Source organism: Lepidochelys olivacea (genome assembly GCF_965140295.1).
Source record: "Lepidochelys olivacea isolate rLepOli2 genome assembly, chromosome: 1".
Taxonomy (NCBI): Eukaryota; Metazoa; Chordata; order Testudines; family Cheloniidae; genus Lepidochelys; species Lepidochelys olivacea.
Window position 1 is genome coordinate 18,581,767 of NC_140411.1, and position 26,963 is coordinate 18,608,729.

General features: G+C 43.1%; 1 protein-coding gene across 1 annotated transcript in view; it reads right to left on the minus strand.

Annotated features, from left to right (window-relative positions):
* The window catches only part of TENM4 (teneurin transmembrane protein 4), a 2,254,482-nt gene that overhangs the window by 50,646 nt on the left and 2,176,873 nt on the right, over positions 1 to 26,963 (minus strand). Inside the window, exons 29-32 of the mRNA XM_084644861.1 lie at positions 24,265 to 24,285; positions 13,555 to 13,787; positions 5,146 to 5,300; positions 591 to 1,468 (exon numbers count right to left, since the gene is read on the minus strand). Of these exons, the coding sequence (XP_084500987.1) occupies positions 591 to 1,468; positions 5,146 to 5,300; positions 13,555 to 13,787; positions 24,265 to 24,285 (1,287 nt within the window). The remainder of the gene's footprint in view (positions 1 to 590; positions 1,469 to 5,145; positions 5,301 to 13,554; positions 13,788 to 24,264; positions 24,286 to 26,963) is intronic.

Below are 26,963 nucleotides of genomic sequence, written 5' to 3' on the forward strand. Positions count from 1 at the left end.
TGACCCCACCAAGTACAAGGGAAAACCTGCACATCCCAGTGGGACTGAAACTAACACCCTCCATAGCCCAGAACAGGAGTAGTATAGACACTCAGCCAAGAGGGGCTGACTGTCTGCCCCGCCAGCCTGAGCTGAGTCTGTGCAATGCTCCATCTGACCAAAGGGGGCATTGATGCATTAACACACCAGTGCCCACTAGGGCTCCTAGGTGTGATGTTGGATGATGATGATGATGGTGATAAGATATCTTTTCCAAACCCCAGATTGACATTTTCAAAGCTCAGTAAAATTTTCCAATATGCATCTTACCTTTCCAGTTCCAACTAAAATTAACGGGAACTGGGCATCCACATCCCTTAAGTAGCTTCGAAAATCTCAGCCTAAATCTATAGGTAAAATTCACTCAGTACAGAGAGCTCAGTCCACTCTATATACCACTTACATCCTATATCAAGGGCTTACATGGGACCTGATGCTTTGCACTTGGGCCATTCTACACTGGGGTGAATTTCATCCAGTGAATTTTATTCCATTAACATTACATGGAATACAAAATGGTGCCAATGGCATATTATCCCAGCAGCACTTACTCATAAAATGTTGTCCATCCGTTTTCATTGGTCTTGGTGGCAAGAAGACCAGAGTTGCCATGGTACGTCATCATACCCACTTCATGCCCTTGTGCTGTCACGCTCTTGAGGGCGCTATTGGTGCCAATTGTCACCCAGTAGACCTGGCCGTCTGGCACTACCAGCCAGAGTGGCATCCCAGTAGAATCTCTCCGGACATTGACTAAGTTACCATTGTTATCAGTGATCAAGGTTATGTCTCCATCTCCGGTGTAGGTAAAATTGTAAAGGTAATCTCCTGTGGGTAGGCTCTGGGTATAAAGGTGTTTACCGCTGGTGTCAAACAAGTAGAGTTCCTGGTCTATAGGAGAGGACAACTCATATAAGTTCTGTGTGTTGAGGTATGGCTTGTTTTTCCGAATAAAGCGGATTCGGATGTTTCCAAGGTCAGCAACATACAACTCCCCATCTGCGCACACAGCTAGGGAGGAAGGGGCATTTAGCTTGGCATCCTTTGCGTAGCCATCATCCCCAGAGAAGCAGTCACAGTTGGCATCATTCTTGCAGTCACAGCTGCTTGGTGCACCAGCAACAAGTGAGATTTCCCCATTGGTGGTGACCTGCCTGATGCGGTTGATCTTCTTCTCGTCGGTCTCAGAGATATACAGGACCCCATTATGGGAGACGGCCAAAGCCGTGGCAGATTCCAAAGTTGCATGTATTGCCACTTTGCTGAGGAGGAAGTGATCAATGCCTGGGACCTGGCAGTGCATAGGCCTTCCGGCCACAATGCGCACTTGGTGATTTTCAGAGATCTGCAACACAACATTATTGTCGAGAACATACAGGGAATTATCCATCGGGTTGACTGCCAGATCTGTGGGCCACTCTAGACGAACCTAACAATGGAACACAAAAAAACTGTTAAAAAGTCTATTTTTTCTATTTGCTTCACAAAATCAGCCTTATCAATCAAATCTCTAAACGCTTCCACCCATCCATCCAATATCTAGGTGCGTAGTATGTTTGGCATGCCATCCATCCAATATCTAGGTGCGTAGTATGTTTGGCATGTGAAATGATTAAAAAGAGAAATAAGAGAAAGGACTAAATAAATATTTATTTGTATTGTGGGAGCACATCAAGGCCCCCAAACCCCATTATGCGAGGTGGTGTACAATCAGATAACCAAAAGACAGCCCCTGCTCTAAAGAGATTACAATCTAAGTGTTCCAGAAGAGGTGCCTAAATTACATGGGCAATCTACATAGGCTTGTAGACAACCTGGGTAGCTGTTTGTGCTACTAAACCTGCTGTAAGAAAAGGAGTACTTGTGGCACCTTAGAGACTAACCAATTTATTTGAGCATGAGCTTTCGTGAGCTACAGCTCACTTCATCGGATGCATACCGTGGAAACTGCAGCAGACTTTATATATACACAGAGAATATGAAACAATACCTCCTCCTTATAAGCTATTACCAGCAGGACAGTGGGGTGGGAGGAGGTATTGTTTCATATTCTCTGTGTATATATAAAGTCTGCTGCAGTTTCCACGGTATGCATCCGATGAAGTGAGCTGTAGCTCACGAAAGCTCATGCTCATATAAATTGGTTAGTCTCTAAGGTGCCACAAGTACTCCTTTTCTTTTTGCGAATACAGACTAACATGGCTGTTACTCTGAAACCTAAACCTGCTGTGTTGTAACTGCATATTTTGAGTACGCAAGCTATGAACATCTTTTTGAAAACTTAGTACAGGGCCTTGGGATCCAGGCATTGGTTCTGCAACCATGGATAAATATGAATTTTCAGTTTATTTATTTCACTGCATGAAATCAATTGCTTGCTTCACAGTGTTTTTTTCATGGCGTTAAGCATTATGAAAGACCAAGTTTAAGTAATAATAATACTTTACACTTGTACGCCCCACCTTTGTCCCAAAATGATTTACTAACACTACAATGCTGAAAAGAGAAGTATTCTTATAACCCATTTTGTAGATGGGTAAACTGAGGCAGAGAGTGGTTAAAGGCACAGTGAGTCAGGCGTAGAGGTGAGTGTCTGGGATCCCAATTTCCTGCTCTAACTATGGAACGTATTGTCTCTCAATTGAGGATACTGTTTGATTTGCTAAGAATAACGCCAAACTTAAGATAATTTTATCTCTACGTGGGTAACATGTAGCTCTAACATGAAAATTTCAATATAATTTGGATTCCTTTTATATTCCAAGCCATTTCAGTGTAAATAAGAGCCATAGAAACACACTTTGAGATCATTTTATTTTGTTTCACATACAAAGAAGTGGTTCAACATTGAGCTGAAGGGAGCTAAATAATTTTAAGAGGGTCTCACACAACATGCGTGATTCTACAGTGGGAGGGATGGAGAGCAGGTCTGTCTGGAAGATGTTCTTGGTCATCTTAGAATTTCTCCAGGTCAGGCTTTTAAACACCTTTTGGCAAACAGTTCTTAAAAGATCTCTCATGGTTATAGTCCTAGTCGTAGTGAAAGTTTCTAGGGTCCAGTTCCCTGATTCCCCAGGCTGCAGCAGCACCAGCCTTGGCCCTGGTGTAAGTTTGAGTAACCCGTTAGGTTTGCTACAACATATGATAGCTGACTAAAGTCCCGAAGGGACCATATGCCAATTTAGAATTTGCAGAGCGGAGATGCTCATCCCCTTCCTGCTCCTGTTATGCCACTTACTTCCCCCTGACATACCCCATACATGGAGATAATGTTGTGCAATGACACATATCATGGCAGAGACATTGCAGTTCAATGTTAGGGTGCCACTCTGCCTCTCTGATACAGCTCTTTCTGCCATCTTATCCCTGGCTGCTGTTTCTCCTTGTCCCCACCTTCTCTAGCTCTTTGGAAGGATGTGAAGGGGACCCCAGTAGCCTGAGGCCCAGAGAACTCACTCTCATTGCTGCCTTTGTATGAGATCAAGCAGAGTTAGAGGAGCTCCTGTCAGATCCACAGACAACACAAGAGCCCCACATGACTCTCGAGCCACTGGCCAAGTGTCACTGCTAGAGAGCATCGACCATATGGTCTGGTTTTGATCCTTCAGTCATGTTCAACCTCCTCCTACACTTATTTATTAAAGGGTGCCAGTTACAACACAGGTTGGTCTTGTGACTTCCAACACCCTTGCTTGTGAGGCATGAGTCTCAGTGCTAGACACAGCAAGCTGAGAGCTGTCTAGTCTCCCTCTGCTACATTCTCAAAAATCTCCATCTCTTCTTGGCTCTTGGCCTACTTTAACCCTTCCTGGAGTACAACATTATAGCTGTGGTTTTCCCTTCAGTAATGCATGACTCCATACATTCCCATAGTCTTTAGAGCATTGCTCCACTGCAGCCTTGAGTTAGCATCAAGAGCAGAGTTTACTCTGAACTGATGAGGGAATTTTCAGTTCCTTAAAACCCATTTCTTGTCAATGTTGGCAGCTAAATATATTTCATGCCCTCTGGTCTCGCAGTGCCTCAGGGGCCTGACAGCTGAGACTTTTCTAGTCACAATAATTGATGAAAAGATAGTTCCCGAAGTTGAGGTTTTTTTTAAAACTTGTCTGTTGTGTCTCTCTGTCTCAGAACTATCTGAGAACAGCTCCTTTCACTTTAAAGAATGGGGAGACAGGGGATGCAGATGGCATATTTTGAACCCATCTCAGAACTGTTTAAAGAGGACATTATTATATAAAAGCTATAAGCAAGCTGAAAATATATGTTTAAAAAGCCTGGTCCACAATAAACTTCCTCTGGCTGGCACTAAGATCCTGGTAAAGAAAGGAATATGCTTGTGAGATGGGGGTCATTATGCTGCAAGATGGCCTTTAACCATCAAAATTTACCTCTGTATGAGGCACGACAGCTTTTAAACTTGTAATTTTAGCCTTTTCATGAATTGCGGACAGTGGGAACCTGCTACAAAGAAGCAAGAGTAATCTTTTCAAATTAGGGGGGGAAAACATGAAGAATGGATTCCATATGGGAGCATGAAAATTATGTAGGTAGTTACAAAAGGGAAACCCCGTTGATATCCATTGTGGCTGAATAATAGTACTTAGCCCACCAGCTAGGATTTGTATTTTTGCACAATGGGGTAACATTCTTCTGGCCATCTAATAATAAATGGCAAAAAAGGTTTTAAATGACTGTACCTCCAAACTGGCACTATTTGATGGGCAGCACCCCAGAAAATTGAGTCCTGGCCAGGAACAGGTTTGCCTACTGTCCCAGCCACAAATAAAGAAATAATCAAATACAGAACTTTTGGGTATTTTGCATTTAATAAACAGGACTTAAAAGCCCAGGATGACGGTAGCTGCAACCAATTTGCAGTTTGATGCAATTCAAGATAGTTGTTTTCCAGCTGATGCTAATTTTGGCACCACAGCATCCAATCACTGTTTCCCAGATGTTAATTTGATTCAGTCCTAATACTGTGCTGTGCCATTATCTAGTGACAAAAAAGCAAGCCCGCACCTCATCGCTAGAGGAGAGCGAGTCTTAAACATCACAGAGTAAAACTGGCCTGGTCTTTTGATTTGATACAAGTTTTGGTACCTGAGAAATGTCCATGGCGGAGTCACAGCTGAGAGGCCTGGCAGATGTCAAGTCATTGGAGCCCAGCATGGTTGAGATAATCCCATTCTGGTCAATACGTCTGATCATGGTGCCATCTACAAAGTAAATCAACCCAAACTTGTCCACAGTGATGCCTGGGAAGGAGAAGAGCAGGGAAATCACAAATGAAAGGTCACCAGAGGATAACAAAATACTTTGCTGAGGCAACAAATGGTTTTTAGCACTGCTTGACATATGCCTCTTTATAAATGATGATGTCTACGGGCTTGTGCCAACTGCCACTGGAGTGAAAGGGCACCAGTTCAGGGCTTAGGTGAATGAGGACATTGGGAGAAATTTATTTAACGGATTAAAAGTTAATTATACTTGATTTGGCCAACCAGTGGGCCAATGAAACCTGGCACTGCTCCACTGAAGTCAGTAGCAATTAAGCGCAGCAGAGAACTAGGCCCTACAATTTTGTTTAGGAATCACTGTCCATTCTTTGAACGTAGTATGGGATTTTCAATGAATTGCTGAAAGAAAAAGATTTCCAAGTGATTCTGCATCATCACTTAGAAACACTGTATATTGCTTGTTGAATCAGTGCCAAATTGTTTAAATGAAGAGATGATACTAGGGTGCTTATCAGAGAATTATGGATGAGAAATGCTGGAAAAGACCAGTCAGGTCCATCCAAGTCCCATCCGCTGGAATGAGGAGAGCTTTTCCATATATTAATCCCACAGCATTTTAACTAACCTGTTTCTGAACACATGTAGGCCACTTATTGCATTATCTCATTCCCCTTTCTCATAAGACACATTCCAAATGTCTGATTTGAATTTTTGCATCTTTAGCTTCAGACCACTGTTCCATGTTTCACCACCCTCAGGCCCCGTCTAGCATCACTTCTCAAGCACTTGCCATGTTTACACAACCTCCCTTAATTCTCTTTTTCCCAGGCTATCTGTACTCTGCATTTCTAAAGCCCCTGTCATAAGAGGCTCTCACAGGGCTTTATACTTACTAATTAGACCTCACAGCACCCTTATGAGCCAGGCATGATCATCTTCATTTTGCAGATGGGAAAAATTAGAGAGAAAGTGATTCTCACAAGGTCACACAGTGAGTCACTGGCAAAGCCAGGAACAGAAATCAAGGACCCCATTCACTTCTCTTTCATATTGGTATAAATCAAGAGTAGAAGTTAATGGAATTCTCAATCTTAGTGTTTTATACAGCTGTCCATCACTGTAATACCTGAGCCCCTTCAATATAAAATGAATGGCAATATTGAAAGTCCACAGTGGACCTCATGGAGTCTCTGGCAGGTCTCCCTTTTCAGGTTAAAACTCTGCTTGGGGAAGGGTTTTTCCATCTTTTAGATTCTATTAATTTCGTATTTTGGGTTTGGGTTTCTTTGGATAGGAGAAGGTAAGAATGACGGGAGTGTCATTCTACTGCTCAAAAGGCCTTTTTTGAAGAGGAAGGTTTTGCAGTATTTCCTAAAGACAGTCAGACTCTCGGCTCCCCTGATCTTCTCTGGGAGTATGGTTCATAACCAGATCCCCTGGCTGAGAACGCTATATCCTCAGCTTCCACGTGCTTTGTCCCAGGCTTTGTGATGTGCACTGCCCCAGAGTATACTTTGACATTCAGTCTTTGATGTAGCTGTGGCTTGAGCCATTAATTGCTTTGAAGATTAGGACCAAAACCTTAAACTGACATCAGAAACTGACTGGGCCTGACATTTGTGCATGGACCTGATGAGCTCATGGTGACCCAAACCATGGAGAAGGCATGCAGCCACATCTCATACCAGCTAAAGTCTGGGCATCATCTTCACATTCAACTTCAGATACAGTGAATTACAGTAATCCAGTCTGGAGGACATGAATGCATGGATCACTGTGTCCAGGTCCTCATCTGTACGTATGGGACAAAGATTCATAGCGAACTGGAGGTGATGCTCATGCTACCTGGTTATACACGCTTAGCGAGGAGTAAAACAGGACACTGAGGCTTCTCAGTACTTTGATGAAGGGGGTTGTACACCTTTCATGAAAGATGGAGACAACATCTTGGCCAGTTCTTTGAAGTGTGTTCTCTTTCTGACTAGCATCACTTTGGTCTTGCTTGGGTTCAGCTTGAGCCAGACATTTTTTATCCAGGAGTTGATTTCTTGGCCGCATTCTGATGTTTTAGCAGTGGCAGTGGTTGCATTGGGTTAGAATGAAATATCTAGTGGAATAATACTGAAATACTGTTGTCAGCTGAGCCCTTGGCATCTCACTAGCTCACCCACCAGTCTGGGACATGTACATTATGGATACTTGTGGGAATCTTCAGGTGAGGGCCTTTGGAGAGGAGGAGCAGATACCTAACGCCACCCTCTGAGTTTTGCGGCAGAAGAATGATTGAAACCACTGTAGTGCTGGGCCATCTACTCCTGCTATGTCACGTAGATGGGTTGGCAATACCTTGTTCCCCATTGTGTCAAAGGCTTCAGAGAGGTCCAGTAATATGAGCACAGAGATCTTGCCTTTCCCATGGACTTAAGGAGGTTGCCTTTTAATGCCACTAGAACAGTTTCTGTGCTGTGCCGTGGTCTGAACCCTGATTGTGAGGCAACCAGGAGGTTACATGCCATTATAGCTTGGTGGCTACTACTTTCTCAGTTATATTGCCCAGGAATGGGTGGTTGGACTTGGGATGGTACTGAGCTTTTCAAAGGGTTTAGTAGTCATGCATCTCTGAAGAAGGGTATCAACTATTTCCATTAGGAGTGGACTTAGTTGTTCTTCACTGATTTCTATCAGCCAAGAGGGGCCTGGACCCATTTCAAAGCTTGGGGCTTTAATATTTTTCAGAGATTCTTGAGCTTCAGCATATGTGATGGGGCCAAGCTCAATCAGCGGTAGGGGTGGATAATACAATTTGGTCAGGACTGGAATTTTCTTTCCTAGTTACTTCCATATGTTTTCGGTTGAGCTTATCAGCAAAGTATGCTGACAGCTCTTCACAGCAGTCGACACTTGGGTCTGATGTCTGGGCAATTGCAGTCTGGTCTGATTAGCCAGCTACAGCAAAATCAGGCCATGTGTATATTTGCTTCCAGGGCTTGGTTCTAACCACCAACGCAATGCAACTTTATTTTGCATAGTATCTTTCCTAAAAATTGTAACCCCAAATGCTTTTGTGAGTTAAAAATTATACTTGTCTAGTTAAACAGTAACAGAGGAAGAGAGAATTCAGTGGTATAGACAAAGGAAGAAAAGGGCCTGATCCTTGATTTAGCCTGAGTTCCCTTTTCCCTGCTGGCTTAAAGCTGCCCTAAAGGAGTAGATGGGGATTCCCCTGATGTAGGGAAATCCTAATGCTGCTATTATGTCACCTGCTCCATCCTGCTCGCCATGCAGGCTGTGTACGAGGGCAGTGCAGTGCCTCTGGTGATCGTGGGCCAACAGAATGGTCCCTAGTGGACTGTCCAGATAGACTGTGAGGCTGCTCTTTAGGCTGGGGGCTGTCAGGGGAGAAAGGAAGGTTGTTTAGAGCCCTCTCAGCTTCCCGTCATAGCCCCATGAACTCACCGCAGATCAAACCCAGGAGATGGGATACAGGCATTAAATCAGTGCCATCAGCCTCTCTTCGTTTGGTATATATTCCATACCAGGTCACTTTACTTGCTCTTCTTGGAATTAAACTTTCTGATGTTCTCATAAGGAGGAGCTCCAGCCTCCTTTAGACAGATGCCTTTGAAATGGGTAATTTTCAGTGTGGAGGGAGAGAAGTAACTGATGGCTACTGTGTAGCAGGTTAAAGTGGTCAGAGCTATTCTCGGGCTTAATTTACCACCTTCAACTCTTAAAGGAATTTTCATTTTTCCTTTCTGGAAGGGAACCCTTTTGGGGAGTTAATTACAGGAAGTTCCATCTTTTGGGCAGGCTACTTACAGTAGCACAGCTGAGGCTGGTTCACTGTCAGACAAGCATGTTGTGCATGCTGAACTGAAGGCCTCGGACGTGTAAGTTGCATTGGCACAAGCCTTCTTTCATTTACCGACAGCAACACAGTTAGAATTAAAGATGGTTGGCCTGCAAATCAAAAGCCCAGTTGTGCAGATACCTTAATCAGATGAGATTCCCATTGATGCTATCTGAGTAAGGACTACTGTACGGCACCTTAGAATTTTAAGATCTGGCTGACAAATGTGAAATGACCCTAGTTCCTCTGGGGTGGTCCAACATCCTTTAGCAAGGAGGGCTTGCGGTGCCATTGAAGTGTCATGATAATGAGTTATGCTGGTGGAACGCTGTGTCATGAGGACATTTCTTTTGTAACATCAGGTCCCCGTGGCCTGGTGACAGGACAGCACAAAGCTGCAGGGCAAACTGACACCAGAGAGTAGGAACAGTTAAAAGTAGTTACCCTACACTTGGGAACCTATTAACAAAAAATCCCAATAAGATCATATCAAATGAATGAGGCAGCTCATGGTGCACAGCTCAGTACATACGGTGCTGAAGGGAGATCCTCGTCCAAGGGCAGAGAAGATGTAAAGGAATGGGTTCTCCTCTAATTCTCACATCCTGAATACAAGTTAGTTAGGTTCGGAAGAAACCTATACATGGAGCTTCCTTGTCTGGCTGGATAAGTGCTTGTCTTTCCTGTTATTTTTTTATTCTGCTAGAATTGATGAGCACTTAGTGAACAATGGAGATTTTGCTCATGCATTCAGTACTACACACCGACAGAAATGATCTGTCCTCAAATTAATTACTTCATTTTGCATCTCCTTTGTGGTGCTGAATGGATGGACTCTTTTTCCCCCTTCTGAAACGATCTTCATATTGTGTCAGTCTTGTCACTTGGATCTCTGTTAATTGCAGGCTTCTTGGCAATTTCACTGCCACAACATTTTTGTGACAAGATCCACTGGCGAGTGCTTAGATGGAAACAAAACACTCTGACAAGCTGGAGTTTTAATAATTTTTTTTAAAGCTTGCTTGTAGAATAAGATCAGTATTAGCAGATGATAATTAGAAAGTGATAACACTTTAATGTACAGAGTATACTGAAATTCATTAGCATCTGAAAGCTCTGCCACGCTCTGTGTCAAATGAATTGGAAGGGCCAGACCAGTGATTAACAAATACCACCGATCCTGCAACTGCCGCCCATGTTTTATCTATTGATCTGCTGTATTTCTAATATGCCCTGTTTCAGCAGAGAAGCCAAGGAGGGAATGGGCCATGGAGAGTCCAGGTGAGGGTTTTGACACCTTGGGCCTGATTCTCCATCGGCTACAGCTAGCTCTGCAAGACTGTCAAATTCATCTTCTTGAGTATTTTCTGGCAAGTGGGAGAGATCCCGCTGCTGAAGCTATTCATGTAAGCAAAGGCCTCTGCTTCCCTGGTAGCTGCATACAAGCTGGAAAGGGGTCCTTGCTTCTCCGCTGCAAACCAAAGATCCTGCTCCCATGCCAAGATTAATATTTTGGGTCAAGAAGTGGCTTCAGACTTAGAAAGAGTAGAGGCCTGCAGAGCTAGCTGCAGAATGAATCTTCCAAAAGCTTCCCTGGCCAGCAGCTGCCTGAACTCCTGGATACATTCAGCCAGCTTGGGGCACAGAATAGTTTTCTACTCTCCTCTGCCCATCCGCTCTCCTCTGCCCATCCACTCTCCTCTGCCCATCCACTCCAGAGAGATAGAGAAGGTAGGGGAAAGTCTGAGGACTGCTGGTTACAAGCCTAAGAAGTCACTTTCTTGCTGCAGCTGTATTTCATAATAGTTCAAAATGAAAGCGTGTTCTCTGGTACGCTAGAATGACTGGTAGTGAGCTAGTAAATTACATTGACATTATTTTGTCAACATTAGTTTTCAGTGTTAATTTATTGAGATGCATGGGGAGCAAGTCACACTAGTCAGAGCTATTAACTCAGATGACTCTACAAATTCATGGGTGGAATTAGAGCTGGATGAAAGTGGGGACAAAATGTATATGAAAATTCACGTGACATGTTTTGGCAGTTTGTTGCTTGTGATTGCCGTTCCCACCCTCAATGCGGTTTTATTTTTCATCAGATGAAGTGAGCTGTAGCCCACGAAAGCTTATGCTCAAATAAATTTGTTAGTCTCTAAGGTGCCACAAGTACTCCTTTTCTTTTTGCGGATACAGACTAACACAGCTGCTACTCTGAAACCTGTCATTACCCTAGGAGAAAGGAAAGTATGATTTCCCCCACCTTCCAGGGGGGGAAATGGAGACCCAGAGAGCTTACCTGATTTTTGAGCCCAATGTTCAACAGCTAAGTCGTGCAGGAAATTGGATTTCAGGTCTCCTGACTCCCTGTCCCATGCTGATCTATTAGAGCATATGTTGTCCCTCTACTTCCCTTTTCACTCCATTCCCCCTTGTAAAATGGGTTGACTTCTCCTCAGCAACCCATTGACACATAGCTATGGACTTTGTAAATCCTATGCCTACTGTACATACTGTCATCCTCATGTAATGGGAGCTTCAGTGGGAGTTCTGAGTGCACCAGGAAGCCATTATCAGTCCTCTGAGTATTATAAAGGGAGCAGTTACGCTTCAGTATTTTTTGGTACAGAGCAGCACGAAGCATCCTGGGCTAATTTCCCCTGCATCCTGCCAGGAAACATAACTAGCCCATGCATAACGAAGATTCACAACTGGAGCCGACACAAAAGATCGCTAAATTGGTTCTCATTCGTTGGATGCCATAACAATAATGTCATCTGTATGTCAAGAAAAATAATTTTCCAACCCATGTAGCCAGGAGAGACACAGCCCTGCCGCCTCCACTGCTCCACTGTGAAAGCGACAGGCGAAAGGCCCCATGTCTTTGTCAGGAGGTTCCCCCACTCCAGAATTTCCAGCCAGGTGCACAGGCTTGGAGATGGGAGTGCTGATGGAAAACGGGGTCCCATAACCTCTCACTGTGATTGAGAGAGAAACCTGCCACACATTGACGCTAAATGTGCAGATGTAGCTGGGCAGGAGGCCCAAGTGTGATTTTTTTGTTTTTAAAGCCAACACCTCGTAAATAATTCCCTAGGTTCCTAACCAACAGGCAACAAGACATGCAACCAGAGCAGCAGAAGGGGCTCCTTGAGCATATAGCTCCTCTATAACAGCAGTATCGGTCAGTCTCTGCAGAGGATCTTCCCCCACTTTTACACATGCAGCCATCCATCATATAGTATGAATGAAGGTATTTCCTCTACAAAAATAAAGCTGCAGGGCCGCATCCCAGTTGTTGCATTTGAATACAATCCATAGTTAAAGTGAGAACAAGTGTTTGTAACACGAGCCTGTCAACACTGAGCAAAACGAAATGAGTGTAAAGGCCACCATCCCAGTGAGATAACACATGCATGGGAAGCATATGTCCTAGTTTAGTCATTGGAAAGGTATCTGGGCCTTCTGGTCAAAATGTTTGAATAAGGTGTGAAAGCCAACAGTACCCTCTCTCCTACATATATCAGCCTCACTGCAATCTAGGCTTAAGACTGGATTTATCGAGGAGCAGTGGCTGGCTCACGGGGTCGGTAACTGCATGCAGAGCTTGTCAACTTTAGATTGCCAGTCTGAGGACTTGGCTACATAAAGAGTTGCACTGGTTTGACTAAAGGTGTGATTTTAAACCAAATTAGTTCAACCAGTGTAAATGTCTATGTAAACTCTCTTATTTTGGTTTAAGCAGGTTTATTTCAGTTTAGTTTAATTGACCAGAACAAGTTAAAACTACATTGAAATAAGACATTTTTGTATCAGAATTAGTGTCCACATAGCCTTTTGCATGGGCTTAACTATATTGGTTAAAATCATATTTGTAGTTAAACTGGTGTAACTTTCTTGTATAGACAAGCCCTGGATCACAAGGGACCAAACTGCAGTGTGTAACCCTGGCTTCAACTTACCTCTGAGAGATACCTGAGGGGTCTGTCTCTATTTTATATACAGCAACACTTGCAGAGCCTTTTATGCCACTAAAGTCTCAATGAACTGAACTGAATTTAACTGAATGTAGTCCAGATGGGTAGTGACCAAAAGTTTTAATTCTCTCATGGTGTTTTGGGGGCTAAGCGGTATATGAAATGGATTGGTCCTCTCAGTACAGTTCCCTTTGGGCACATGTCTATAAAATCACCCCTCTCCAAATTGGCACCATTCTTAGCAGTCTCAATACAAGGCTAAGGACTGGAAGGGCCTGGGGTTGAATGATCCACTCATCCCTAGTGGTGGTCCCTCCAGCTCAGAGCTAAGACATGTTAGTGGTTTGCCCTGTTCTGTGGACAGAGGAGATCTGTTTCCAGAACTGTTGGCTTGGCACCTTTCTCAAAGCTCACTTTAAAATGCTTGTAAGAAGAGGCTGCATCTTACCCCTGGGGTTAGTGAGTGTTGCTTCGGTGCCTTTGCCCCCATCTCCACAGCGGGTTTCATCAAAGGGAAGGCACTGATCCCCAGTCCCTGCCACCACCTCCGAATTCTTGACAACATCCTTCACGACGGAGGTCGACTTGATCTTATAGATGCGTCGGCTGTTAGTGTCAGAGAGGTAGATGGAGCCAGTGATTGGGTCTGATGTCAGGTAATACTTGTGAGCTGGGCTGTGGCTGAAAAACAAACATACAGAAGTGTTATCTTCATTGGTAGATTTCAGTATTTGTTTCCCTTAGCACACCAGGCAGCATTAATAGTTTGGAGGAATAAAACGTTGAAGGGGAAGTACTGCAGCTCTGCATCCAGTGGATTTAGCTCATTATTGCATACACTCTGATAGTACTAATGCTAAGTACATCACAAGCCAATTAAAGAGAAACAATGTGGCCCAATATATAGTGAACTGGAGTGGGAGTCATTGCAGTTTGATCTTGGGTAAGTCACGTCACCCCTCTATGACTCAGTTTCTCCGTCTGTTAAATGGTCCTAATGAAAAAAAACCCCTTCTTTTGTAAAGTGCTTTGAGATCTAGGGGTAAAAGGCACTATCTAAGAGCTAAGTATTATTATTCATGTAGCGTTTGATCCTGCTGTCATTGAATTCAATGGCAAAACTCTCATTTACTTAACAGAGTCCTGAGGGTCCTATTCTATGCCTGTGGAAGTAAATGGGAGTTTTGTCATTGAATTCAATGGGAGCATCGATCAAACTCTTAAAATGACTCTCAAAGAGGTTGAATGATTTGCCCAAAGTAACACTGCAGGCCAGCAGCAGAGAAGGGAATACAGCCCAGGAATCCCGACTCTAGACTGGCATCTAGCAACAGAGTCTAAATAGAGACTGTACAATAGAATTAGATGGAAACAGCAGTAGACTTGAATTTAGACATTTATTTAAGCTAAGGTCCTTGGAGAAATACAGTATAATATTATTTCTCTATTATTCAACGTAAGTGTTTGCTACCGCTAGCTATTGATTTACACTCTCTTCTGAGCCTGGGAATCAACAAAGTTAAACTAATCATACCTATAGCATGAACCCAGCTCTACTTTCCTCTTGGAGTTGCAAGGTAACTGTCAGGACATGTTTGAAAATTTCTCCTCCCACATACTCCACTTTCTCTAAATTCATCGGATCCCCACTAAATTCAGTGGCAAATTTACAGGAGGTGGATTTTGCACTCAATGGGCATTAAGCCATCCTAGTGATCAGTTATTCTATGAGCAGCCAGTTGGGGATGTCTGTGTGGCAATGCTGATTCCCCCCCGCCCCCACCACTTTATCAGGAATTGCTCACTACCTTCCTTTTCAAAATACTGCATGATTCTCAATTTTAAAAGCCATGCACTGGTTCTTCATTCAAATTACTTAGTGCTTTGGAAAAAAGCCTTTTTGACTTATCCTGGAAGATCCCTTGTGATTTATCCTATTAAAGTCTGAACAGATTTCATTTCCACAAATGACACTGATTTGTGCTAAATAAAATGCTCTGACCTTCAAGACAGCTCCACCTGGCAGTTCAGTCTCCATCTGTATTCCTTTCCAATGACAGCAGGCTGGTAGGGTATTATTTCATTTACCTACATGTCACTCACATTAAGCAAGTGGCTTCCACTCTGGTGAAAAAAGGTGCCCTATGGGAATCCACCATCCATTTTGATCAGGCCCTTGTGTTTTCAGCTAACTGCCTTTACAAGGCTCAGTGGAATGTCAATCAGCCTTTGAGCTGTTCATAATCTCTACTATATGAAAAGAGGTGGACAGAGGAGGACATTAATAAGAATACTTTGCAATTTTGTAATGTCATTTGCCTGGAAACCCAGGAGTGCTCACTCTCAGTCCCTGCAAAATATGACTATTGTCATTTATTATTGGACTTCATAGCCTTGCTCTGGTGGTTTGTATCCTGGTTTGTCTTAGCTGTACCTTTCTCACAAAGAGAGAGCCCCAAGTAGTCCATAATCTTAACCCCCACATAGAATGAAAGTAAAATCAACACCAAAGTCAATGCCAGTCCATTTTAACAATTGATCAGAGAACCAAGTAGAACAGCTCCAATTAGCAGAAAAAAATCAAAATGCCACCACTTGCCCAAATTTCATCAGCCACTTTAGCAGCTGTCCCTTCTATGTAATATTGGTAACAGCTACTGGTAACCCAAGGATAAGAGTTACTAATCTAGGTTCTTGTTTTAGATTCCTGGAGTGAGTGAGTGTTAATTCACATATTCTAAGGACAAATTGGGCTGTCTGCTGCTAGTGTTACTCCTCTGTAAATGCCTGTTATCACAGTAGCATGGTTATAATTACTAATAAAGTGAACCTCAGAAGGGTAGGAGGTAGAGATTTATTTTAAATAAACCACTCATCAGATGGTAATCGCTTTGGGTCACTTGCAGCTGGGTCTGGATTTCAACCAGTGATCCGGCAGTGAAAGGTGCCTCAGCCAACTAATCACCCTTCGAAAGCCAGCTTTGTTGTTACTATTGCAAATGGCTTTATACCAAACACTGTCATTTCAGGTGCGCTGCACTGGTCCACAATAGGGATCAAAAAGCATCTAGTTAATTCCTATTGGTTCAAGTCTTAGTCTCTCTCTCAGTCTTATGGCTTGACCCCTTTGCACTCTCAAAACAACAGAAAGCAGCCCGCAGAGCAACAATAACTGATGGAGTGAGCTATGCTGCTAGACAAAATCAGAAGCTGTGCCTCTCCTTTGATCTAATTACACTCGGGAGGGAGATTGCCTGTGGCAAGCAGGTCTCTGTTAGTAGCAGTAGGTCAGATGATTATGGTTACAGTCATCCCAGGTAACCGTCACCCTTGTGCAAAGGGCCAGCACAGGGCCTAAGATCCACTTAGAACTGGGATTAAGTGGTATTTAGAGTGAATAGGCTTTGTGGTCGATACCTGCAGAGAGGTGATTTTGACCCACCAGGACTAGGGGCTGCAGTCAATAATGGCACAGACGTATGGTAGTAAAGGAGGTATCGTTACACGTGACATTCAGTGGATGAGATGTTGCAGAGAGTAGCACACCTTTGGTAGCTGTCCAGGTGGAAGTTAAAGATCCTATGGCATGTTTCACAAAAGCAGAGGTTAACGCAACTATCCTGGACAACGCGCCCCATGTAAATTACACTGCAGTATAGTATCAGTTGGCCCATCATGCATAACTGAACCCCTAGGTGCTGATCCAAAGGCCACTGATGTCATTGGAAAGGCTCTCATTGACTTAGATGGGCCTTTAAGTTGCAAGCTTCTCAGGGCACGGATCACATCTTTATTCCTTATGTAAAGTGACATGTGCCTCCAGGAGATCATGTAACAATGTCAAGTAGGATTTTGCCTCAGTGGCCATGGCCCAAATTTCCCACCTCTACTGTTGTGCTGAGACCTACTTAGATGCATCATTCTACTCCAGAATCAGCTGTGCATCATTTTCCAGTGTGGTTGTGGATGAATACAGCTGTAAAAGCACTCTGAGATCCTTCAGGAAGAAAAGTGCAGAATAAACCACGTTATTACTAAAAAAGTTCAAAACTATTTCCCTCTGTCAGTGAGAAGATGAGAGCAGTGAGGCCATGAAATTCCAGTTACTAGTCTTTTCAATTTATTTAATGTCCCAAACAATAGGCAAACTTAAGCAGCAAATTGGACTGAACTGAACAACAACTGAAATAAGTCTGCCTGGGGCAACACAGATGAGTTCTTTCCCTCTTACCATCCTCTCTCATCTCTGAGTTATATAATGTAGCAATACAAACAAGGGGTTCTGTAATCATCTGAGGCCTTAATCAGCTGTAGCCTCCTGATATTTATCCACCACATGGATCCTGCCACCACTGGCGATGGGCTGACAGCAGGGAGCATGAGTTGATTTTCCTTTCAGATATCTCCCCGCACATCTTCTTATTTTCAGGAGGAAACACGGGAGCCTGCTTTGGCACTTTACTCCTCTGGGGCTATAATCTGCAGCAGCCACAATCGAGTGTACAGAACTGTAGCCAGGCTTTGGGAGATTCAATTTGGAAGACTTTGTGGCACAGCACTACAGTGTCATCTCAGTATGTCACGTGGACACCAAGGGTCAGATCCTGAACTAAAGTCATTGGAGTTGTGCCAGTTTACACCTGCTGAAGACCTGGGTCCCAAAACGCAGCCAGGGAGGTCTGGTTTCCTTATACAGCATATGCTAAAGTGATGGGTTAGGAAAACATGAGGATAGAGATCACATTCATATATCCCTAGATTCATAGTTTCCAAGATGAGACAGCACCACTGTGACCATCCAGTCTGACCTTCTGTATAACACAGGCCATAGAACTTCCCCAAACTAATTCGTAGAGCAGATCCTTTAGAAAAAACAGCCAATCTTGATTTTAAAATGGTCAGTGATGGAGAATCCACCATGACCCTCGGTAAATTGTTCCAATGGTTAATTATTCTCACCTTTAAAAATGTATGCCTTATTCCAGTATGAATTTGTCTAGCTTCAACTTCCAGCCACTGGAACTTTTTATACCTTTCTCTGCTAAATTAAAAGGCCCATTATTCAATATTTGTTCCCCATGTAGATACTTATAGACTGTAATCAAGTCATCCTTTAACCTTCTTTTTGTTAAGCTTTTTGTTAAGCTAGGTATTAGATACAGCTATCCTCTTCATTATTTACCACTCCCCAAATCTTTGTTATTTGCAAATTTTATCAGTGATTATTTTATATTTTCTTTCAGGGCATTGATAAAAATGTTAAATAGCAAAGGGCCAGGATCCTTGGCCTCCAATCCCTGTGGGACCTAACTGGAAACCCACTCACTGAGATGATGATTCCCCATTTACAATCACGTTTTGAGACTCATCTGTTAGCCAGTTTTTAATCAATTTAATGTGTACCATTTTGATTTTATATCATTCTAATTTTTTAATCAAAATGTTGTGTGGAACCAACTCAAATGCCTTACAGATGTCTAAGTATATTAAGTCAGCACTATTGACTTTACCTATCTAAACTTATAATCTAATTTAAAAAAGATAAATTGGTTTGACAGGATCTATTTTCCATAAACCCATGTTGATTTGCATTAATTTCATTACCCTCCTTTAATTCTTTATTAATCAAGTCCCGTATGGGCCTTTCCATTATCTTGTCCAGGATCGAAGTCAGGCTGACAGGTCTATAATTACCTGGGTCATCCCATTTATCCTTTTAAAACGCTGGCACATTATCATCTTTCTTCCAGTTTTCTGGGACTTCCCCAGTGCTCCAAGATTTATTGAAAATCAACATTAACGGCCCAGAGAGCTCCACAGCCAGCTCTTTTAAAACTCTCAGATGCACATCATCTGGACCTGCTGATTTAAACATGTCTAAGATCAGTAGCTTCTGTTAAACATCCTCCAGACAGATTAGTGGAATGGAAAGAGTGTTATCACCATAGGACGAGACTGTATCGTCTGTTTTTCCCCCAATACAGAACAGAAATATGTATTGAATACTTCCACCTTTTCTGTATTATTATTGATAATTCTAACATTTCCACCTAGTAATGGACCAATACCACTGACAGAATTCTTTTTGTCCTGAATATATTTAAAAATACTCCTTCTTACTGTCTTTAAGTCTTCTGACCCATAGCTTTCGTCTTGTGTTCCTTTGCTTCCCTTATCAATTTTCTACAGTCCCTAATTTATTATTTATATTCATTACTATCAACTTCCCCTTGCTTCCATTTGTTATACATTTTATTTTTATTTTTTATAGCTGCCTTCACTTTACCTCTAAATCAGGTGGTTGTTTTTTAACCAGCACTGCCTTTTTTCTCAGTTGTGGGATTTTCTCTTTCAGGGCCTCTAGTAAGGTGTTTTAAAATGATTCCCAGTTATCACTGAAATTTTTCAAATTAAATTCTTCCTCCCAGCTCATTTGGCTCATAATTCTATTCAGCTTTGTGAAATCACGCTATTAAGTACATATATTACTGAACATTATTCTGCTTCCACGTTATAAATGTGAACCAGTCATGATCACTTGTATCTAAGCTACACTTTATTTTTAGTTCTGTAATCAGTTCCTCTTTATCAGTTAAGACAAGGTCTAATAAAAATTCCCCTGTGTTGGCTGCATTACTTTTTGAGTTAGGAAATTGTCATCTATAATGTTTAGAAATTCCAAGGATGTTTTAGTTTTAGTATTGGCAGCATGAGACCTCCAGCATATGTCTCTCAAATTGATGTTCTCGCATGATCACAAAGTTTTTTCCCGACACGTTATCAATAAGTACGTAAGGAGGTGGTCATTCTGTTTCATAGTGTAATTTGGTGGTCTGTAACAGACACCAACTAATATCCCATCTTGTGCTTTATCTGTTAGCACTCTGATCCATAAGCATTCAAGATCATTTTCTTCCAAGTTATCAGTGAGTCAAACAGGTAATGCCATTTTTCACATAGAGTGCCACTCCACCTCCTCTTTTGCCCACTTGATCCTTCCTAAATTGGTTTTAACATTCCAATCATGTTTACCATCAAACCAGGTTTTTACCAATTAGATTGAATTTATGCTAAAGAATGAGCAATTCCAATTCATTGTATTTATTACCTAGAATCCTACGATTGGTGTATAGACAATTCAATAATTTCTTCTCTTTATGTCATTTGGTTCTTTCACTAATTTTGTTTTCAGCCTTTCTATTTTGCTCATATCTCCCCCCTTTGTTCATTCCCTTTTGCTTTTAGTTTAATCCCATTCTGAGTACTCTAGCCTGCCTGTCCTCAAGGAGATTGGTCCCCTTTCTCCTGCAGTGGAGGCCATCTAAAATATACAGCTCCCTCTACCCATAGAAGGTGGACCAATGTTCCATGAAACCCTACACCACTTACTTTGCCAGCGGTTCACTACCAGAATCATCTGTCTTTTTTCACTCATGGGACAGGAAAAATCTTGAAGCAGATTGCTTGGATATTCTTCTTCATCACATTGCTGAGTTCCCTGCAGTAATCTACTATCTGTGCGATATCTCATGACATGGTATCATTAGTATGGATCCTGGTCTGTCGACTTCAGAAGGCTATCCAATCTTAAAAGAGTGATGTCTAGTGTCTTGCCTCTGGGAAGGCAGCACACTGTTCTGTTGTCTGTCTGTCCTTTGCAGAATGTTCTTTTGGTTCTTCTGAGTATTGAATACCCAACAAGGATCATCTTTCTTCTTAGAATGGTTGGATGACAATTTTGCGGGAAGCTTGATTTTCTTACAGGTAGGGACAAACTGCCATCCACGTATGTGTCCTGTACACCTCTCCATTCCCTTGGATCTACTGGATCTTAAGATGTATCTTCCAAAGTATTTATGTTGAGGACCTGGCATCGATTTGAAACTTCTAGCTGTGTGGAATTCCTCCGGGTCCTCTTCTCTCTGGTGGTCACAGTCTGCTCATTCTCATCTGTCTCTAGCCATGTAGAATGCCACGGTGACCTCTTGCCTCTGGTGGTTATGAACCACCAGGCCTCCTCTCTGACTTCACTGAATACCCCAATTGCGTTGGGTTTGCTTGTTCTAAATGTTCTCTCATGAAACATCCTCCCTTTCCTGTGGTTCTTTAGCTTTCCTTAATATTTGGACAGGATAGTACCAACAACGTATCAGGCACTTTACAGATAGATGAAAAGACATGGCCTTTGCCCCCAAAGAGCTTGTGCTCTAGACAGACCACATACAAATGCAAGGGGGAGGAAGGCCGGCAAGAAAAAGTAGGGTGAATGTGTAGAGCAGTGTGACACTCAGACTTATTGCTTCCATGATATTATGGACATTTATATTGTGAACACTTCCCTGTGCAAGGACTAGGGCTTGTCAGAAGAGGTGTGTTTAAGGAGGACCTTGAGGAAAACCCCTCCTGCTTCATAATATAAGCTAACTTCTAACTATTGGGGTCAGGAAGGAAACCACCTCTGCGGACAGGTTATTCCTTAACCTACTGTGGGGTTTCTTACACCTTCCTGTGAAACATTCAGTGCTGTCCACTGTCAGTGATAGGATACTGGATTAGATGGACAATGGATCTGTCATAAATATAAAGGGAAGGGTAAACCCCTTTGAAATCCCTCCTGGCCAGGGGAAAGCTCCTCTCACCTGTAAAGGGTTAAGAAGCTAAAGGTAACCTCGCTGGCACCTGACCAAAATGACCAATGAGGAGACAAGATACTTTCAAAAGCTGGGAGGAGGGAGAGAAACAAAGGGTCTGTGTCTGTCTGTAGTCGTCTTGGCCAGGGTCAGAACAGGAATGGAGTCTTAGAACTTTTAGTAAGTAATCTAGCTAGGTATGTGTTAGATTATGATTTCTTTAAATGGCTGAGAAAAGAATTGTGCTGAATAGAATAACTATTTCTGTCTGTGTATCTTTTTTGTAACTTAAGGTTTTGCCTAGAGGGTTTCTCTATGTTTTTGAATCTAATTACCCTGTAAGATATCTACCATCCTGATTTTACAGGGGGGATTTCTTTATTTCTATTTACTTCTATTTTTTATTAAAAGTCTTCTTGTAAAACACTGAATGCTTTTTCATTGTTCTCAGATCCAAGGGTTTGGGTCTGTGGTCACCTATGCAAATTGGTGAGGCTTTTTATCCAACATTTCCCAGGAAAGGGGGGGTGCAAGTGTTGGGAGGATTGTTCATTATTCTTAAGATCCAAGGGTCTGGGTCTGTAGTCACCTAGGCAAATTGGTGAGGCTTTTTACCAAACCTTGTCCAGGAAGTGGGGTGCAAGGTTTTGGGAAGTATTTTGGGGGGAAGGACGTGTCCAAACAGCTCTTCCCCGGTAACCAGTATTAGTTTGGTGGTGGTAGCGGCCAGTCCAAGGTGTAATATTTTGTACCTTGGGGAAGTTTTGACCTAAGCTGGTAAAGATAAGCTTAGGAGGTTTTTCATGCAGGTCCCCACATCTGTACCCTAGAGTTCAGAGTGGGGGAGGAACCGTGACAGGATCTTATCCAGTCTGGCAACATCTGTGTTCCTCGGAGGAACAGGCAGAGGTGTTGCCAAGCAGGTCAGGTGAGGGCTCCGGGCACAAGGACTATACTTTCTTCTATGTCTCTCATATTTCATCTCTCTCCTTTAACATTTGAAACAATCTCCATAACACTCGCCCTGTGCTAGTTTCTGCCTCACCCTTTCTGCTGTGCCCACATGATTGCTCTCCTTCCCGCTCTTTCCCAGGACTTCCTACTGTGGCACTGGCCACTGCTTATCGCAGACATTTGCTGTCAAATATAAAGTGCTGAATCCCCACGCAGGAGGAGTTCAGTGTTGCTGGTTTCAATAGCACTGAACACCTTTGCAGATCCCAACGGGATGAATTCTACTGCTGCTTGTGTGAGGTCTATGTCTTTTGTACTGGGTGACACTTCATGCGTGATTAGGTGAAGGAAACTACCTGCTGCAGGAAACAGAATTTATGCTTGGCCCTGTAGCTCTTTCAGTTGGCATGTGATGCCCAAGCTTTCAAGTTGTGCTAAACAGAAAATAAAACCTCACAACAATGCCATGCATTTGGAATGCAGCACAAGCTGGAAACTTGCAGACGATCCCTGCAGGGTCTGCTCCAAAGTGCTCTCCTACCCACTGTGAATCAGACACAAAGAGGGCTGCAGAACAGACACTAAGGGTTAAATACTTCCCCATAATAATGGAAGTTCACACCTAGTGCCCCAGGCTCACAGCCATTCTAATGGGGGGCAAGTCGCAATTTTTATAACAACCATCACTGGGAATCAAACCAGGCTAAAAGTATGAGCCTCTAGTGCAGGGGTGGCCAACCTGAGCCTGAGAAGGAGTCAGAATTTACCAATGTACATTGCCAACGAGCCACAGTAATACGTGAACAGCCCACCATCAGCTCCCTGCTCACCGGCAGCCCCACCGATCAGCGCCTCCCCCTCCCTCCCCGCACCTCCTGATCAGCTCTTTCTTGGAGTGCAGGAGGTTCGGGGGGGGGGGCAGGAGCGAGGGCACGGCAGGCTCAGGGGAGGGGGAGGGAAGGGGTGGAGTGGGGGCAGGGCCTGTGGCAGAGCCAGGGGTTGAGCAGTGAGCACCCGCCCCCACCCCGGCACAGTGGAAAGTTGGCGCCTGCAGCTCCAGCCCTGGAGTCGGTGCCTAGACAAGGAGCCGCCTATTAACGTCTGAAGAGCCGCAGGGGGCTCCGGAGCCCCAGGTCGGCCACCCCGCTCCAGAGCTTTAGCTAGGCCTACCTCCCTTAGCTGGGAGGTGTATCAGAGCTGTGGTTCTCTGGGGGTCAGAACATGGAACACACACTAACCAGTGGGTTACCCAGAGCTCCTTTTAAGTTACATGGATAATTGTCTTAGTCTTGCCGTTCACTTAATTGTTTGACAAAGAGCCTTCTTCCCCCTTCCCTCCCACCTTCATAGTCTATTTTGACTGACTATGACTATTTATAGACCAAGCAGAATTGCGTTATGACCCTGACGCATGATTAATGGCTTCCAGTTTGGATGACTGATCGCCTACATCAGCTTTAATCACACTGGCTTCATTTGCTATTGAATCATCTGGAAATGGCACTTGTGGCTCACCATATAACAACATGCAACAAGACAGGCAGAAACATAAAATTCTCCACTGGTTGGCTTACCTATGTCTGAAATCTTTATTTCTGACAGACGGCAGGAAAGCAGGGAATAGAAGAAAGTATGAGGTGTTAGTGGCTGAGTTAGAAGCATTATTAGCAGTTTGAAAACTTGACAGTAACTGTACCATACAATGCAATAATAAATAAAGACTTAGCAGGCATGACACTGATATACTTTATATTGGATATTACTTGTCAGTGAGTTCACTTATGTACTGCTGCATATCACAAAGGAAGTATGATCTCACCAGCTCAGAGGTACTCATTTATGCAGGAGATGGGGCCAGGCACACTTCACACACAGACACACAGACACTCACTACATTTAATTATCTGTCATGGAATATAATGTCAGGATAGAAGCCTGTTTCTTTAGTAAGCTTTACAGCTTTTTCACTGTCGCTGATTGTGGTTCTTTCTATTTTACAAGGCAATATATCAGCAAAATTGTTCTGGCCAGCTTCTTTTATGTTCACTGCCTGAATCAGAGACACCATGGCAGAGAATTCAAGTAGGATTTTTTTTTCTTGGGCCAAATTACATACCCCATTGTAATTAGCTGGAAGCCACATTGCAGCTGCCTCTCCTCTCCAGAAAAGAGCACTGCACTCTAATAAGAGACTGTGCCGAACAGGGGGGGTATGAATCTCAAAGGAAATGCTGCTTGAGGAGGCTCTGATACAATCCATTTAGGCCAAAACAATGACTTCCTCCCCCATAGCTTTTAGTCAGCCTGCATCCGTACCCATTTCGTTTATAGCACACCAGAGTGAAGAAGTGCTTTTTTGGCCCCCGTAACCTAAGTGTTTGCACAGATAAAACAGTAATGGCTCCAGCAGAATTAACATGGGAGTAAATTAAACTTCGTGGCTCTTTGGAGAATCCAACAAGGTCACTCTTTCAAGGTTTCCAATTTGCTCTTTTGCAATCAGGGACTGTTCAACCAAACCTATACGCACAGGGTGTTTCTAACAGTGCTGAAATACAAAAAGAACTCAGGGTAGGATTTCCAAAAATGCCTAAGGAAGTGAGGCACACAACTCCCATGCAATTACCATGGGGTTTGGGCACCTATCTGCCTTAGGCTCCTTTGGAAATCACAGCCTCCACCACTAAAATAACCTTTCAGCACTGGAAGGATGCTATGCACCTTAATGTAGGCCACCATGGAATCATTCCTCAATATTTGGAGTCCCACTCCTGGTATCTTACTCAAGCTGTGGCTTGCTCAGAGAAGTGACTGTAAATATGTTATCATGGAGTTCCTTGTTTGTTGACTCTCCATAATTTCCATATTGAATGAGCTCAGGTAACATAGAAAACACCATGTCTTCTAAGTGCCAGCCCTGGGATCTCAGTCTGGATTCTTTTCTGCTTGTACATCAGCACCCATAATAAATTAGGCCCTCAGTGGCACCCAATGAACGTCTGTGGGTTTGCACAGGTGTACTGACTAGTAAACAATTCTGTTGCTGATGCGCAAGAAAAAACAGACTCTAGCACACTCTCTTTTAGAAGCGTTGATTCCTCAGGGCGAAAAGGAGTATAACGCAATGCAACCTTGGGCACTGATCCTGCAATCAGCTGCAGTTAAGTCAATTAAGGTCCTCCCATGTGAAACTCGTTGTAGGACTGGGGCCGTATTTTTGTCAGCAGACATGGCTCTAAATACAAATCTGCTGAGTAAGTAGGGACCATTTTTACAGTCATGTCTCAGGGGAGTGAGAAGTATCACACTTTTAGGCCAAATCTTGGGAGATGGCAGGCACCTGCATCTTCTGGGAGCTATGGGTGCTCAGAGCGTCTCAGAAACTGGCTCTTACAAGTATTCTGTTAATAGTGAAAAGATTAACCTATGCCCATTTCCCTTACATCCCATTGGGATGCTGTACATTATGGATGAGTTCTTGGTAGCTGTTTGTGTGTGTTGGCAGGAGGGGTTTGGTATGTTTGGGTTTCAAAAATGCAATGAATACTTTCACCAGAAGAAAAGCAGAGAAATAAGCATTTTGGAACTGCACACCAAAAGGGAAGCATTGGGCACGTAGGTACTAAAGCTGTGGAGTGCTGTTTCAGAGTGTTAAAAATAAAATCTTATAATGTAGCATCCCACAGTCTGTGACTGGGATTTGCCAGATAACAAAATGCCATTTAAAACAAAGAAAAACTGCATGGATTTCTGTCAATAGGTTAGTCAGCATAAAAAACTGTAGCAACCTGTCTTTATCCTCATGTGTGCAATGTACTGGTTAATGAGTGCTTGGACCAAAGCATATCACTGACTAGACATCTTGACACACATATCCATGTAAAACTCCCAATACAGAATTATTCCCCAAAGGACAGTTTAATCTCCAGTCGTTACAAACATGTTGTATTAGGGCCCGATCCAAAGCCCACTAAAGTCGTTGGTTAGGTTCCCATTGACTTCACTGAGTTTCAGATCAGGCTTTTAAGGCAGAGTCATTGAGCCTGATTCAGACGTCACTTACACCAGTTTAACTCTATTGACTTCCATGGAATTAATCCTGGGTAGCCACAGCATGAGATCAGAATCAGATCCACTGCCTTCAACAAGGCAGTGTGTTTGTCATGAAATGTCTGGGAGGGAAAAATATCACAGATGAGTCAACATGAATTTTGACTCAGTCACAATATATTTTATTTCATCAAAATTTATGACGCATCTGTAGTCCGTCTCA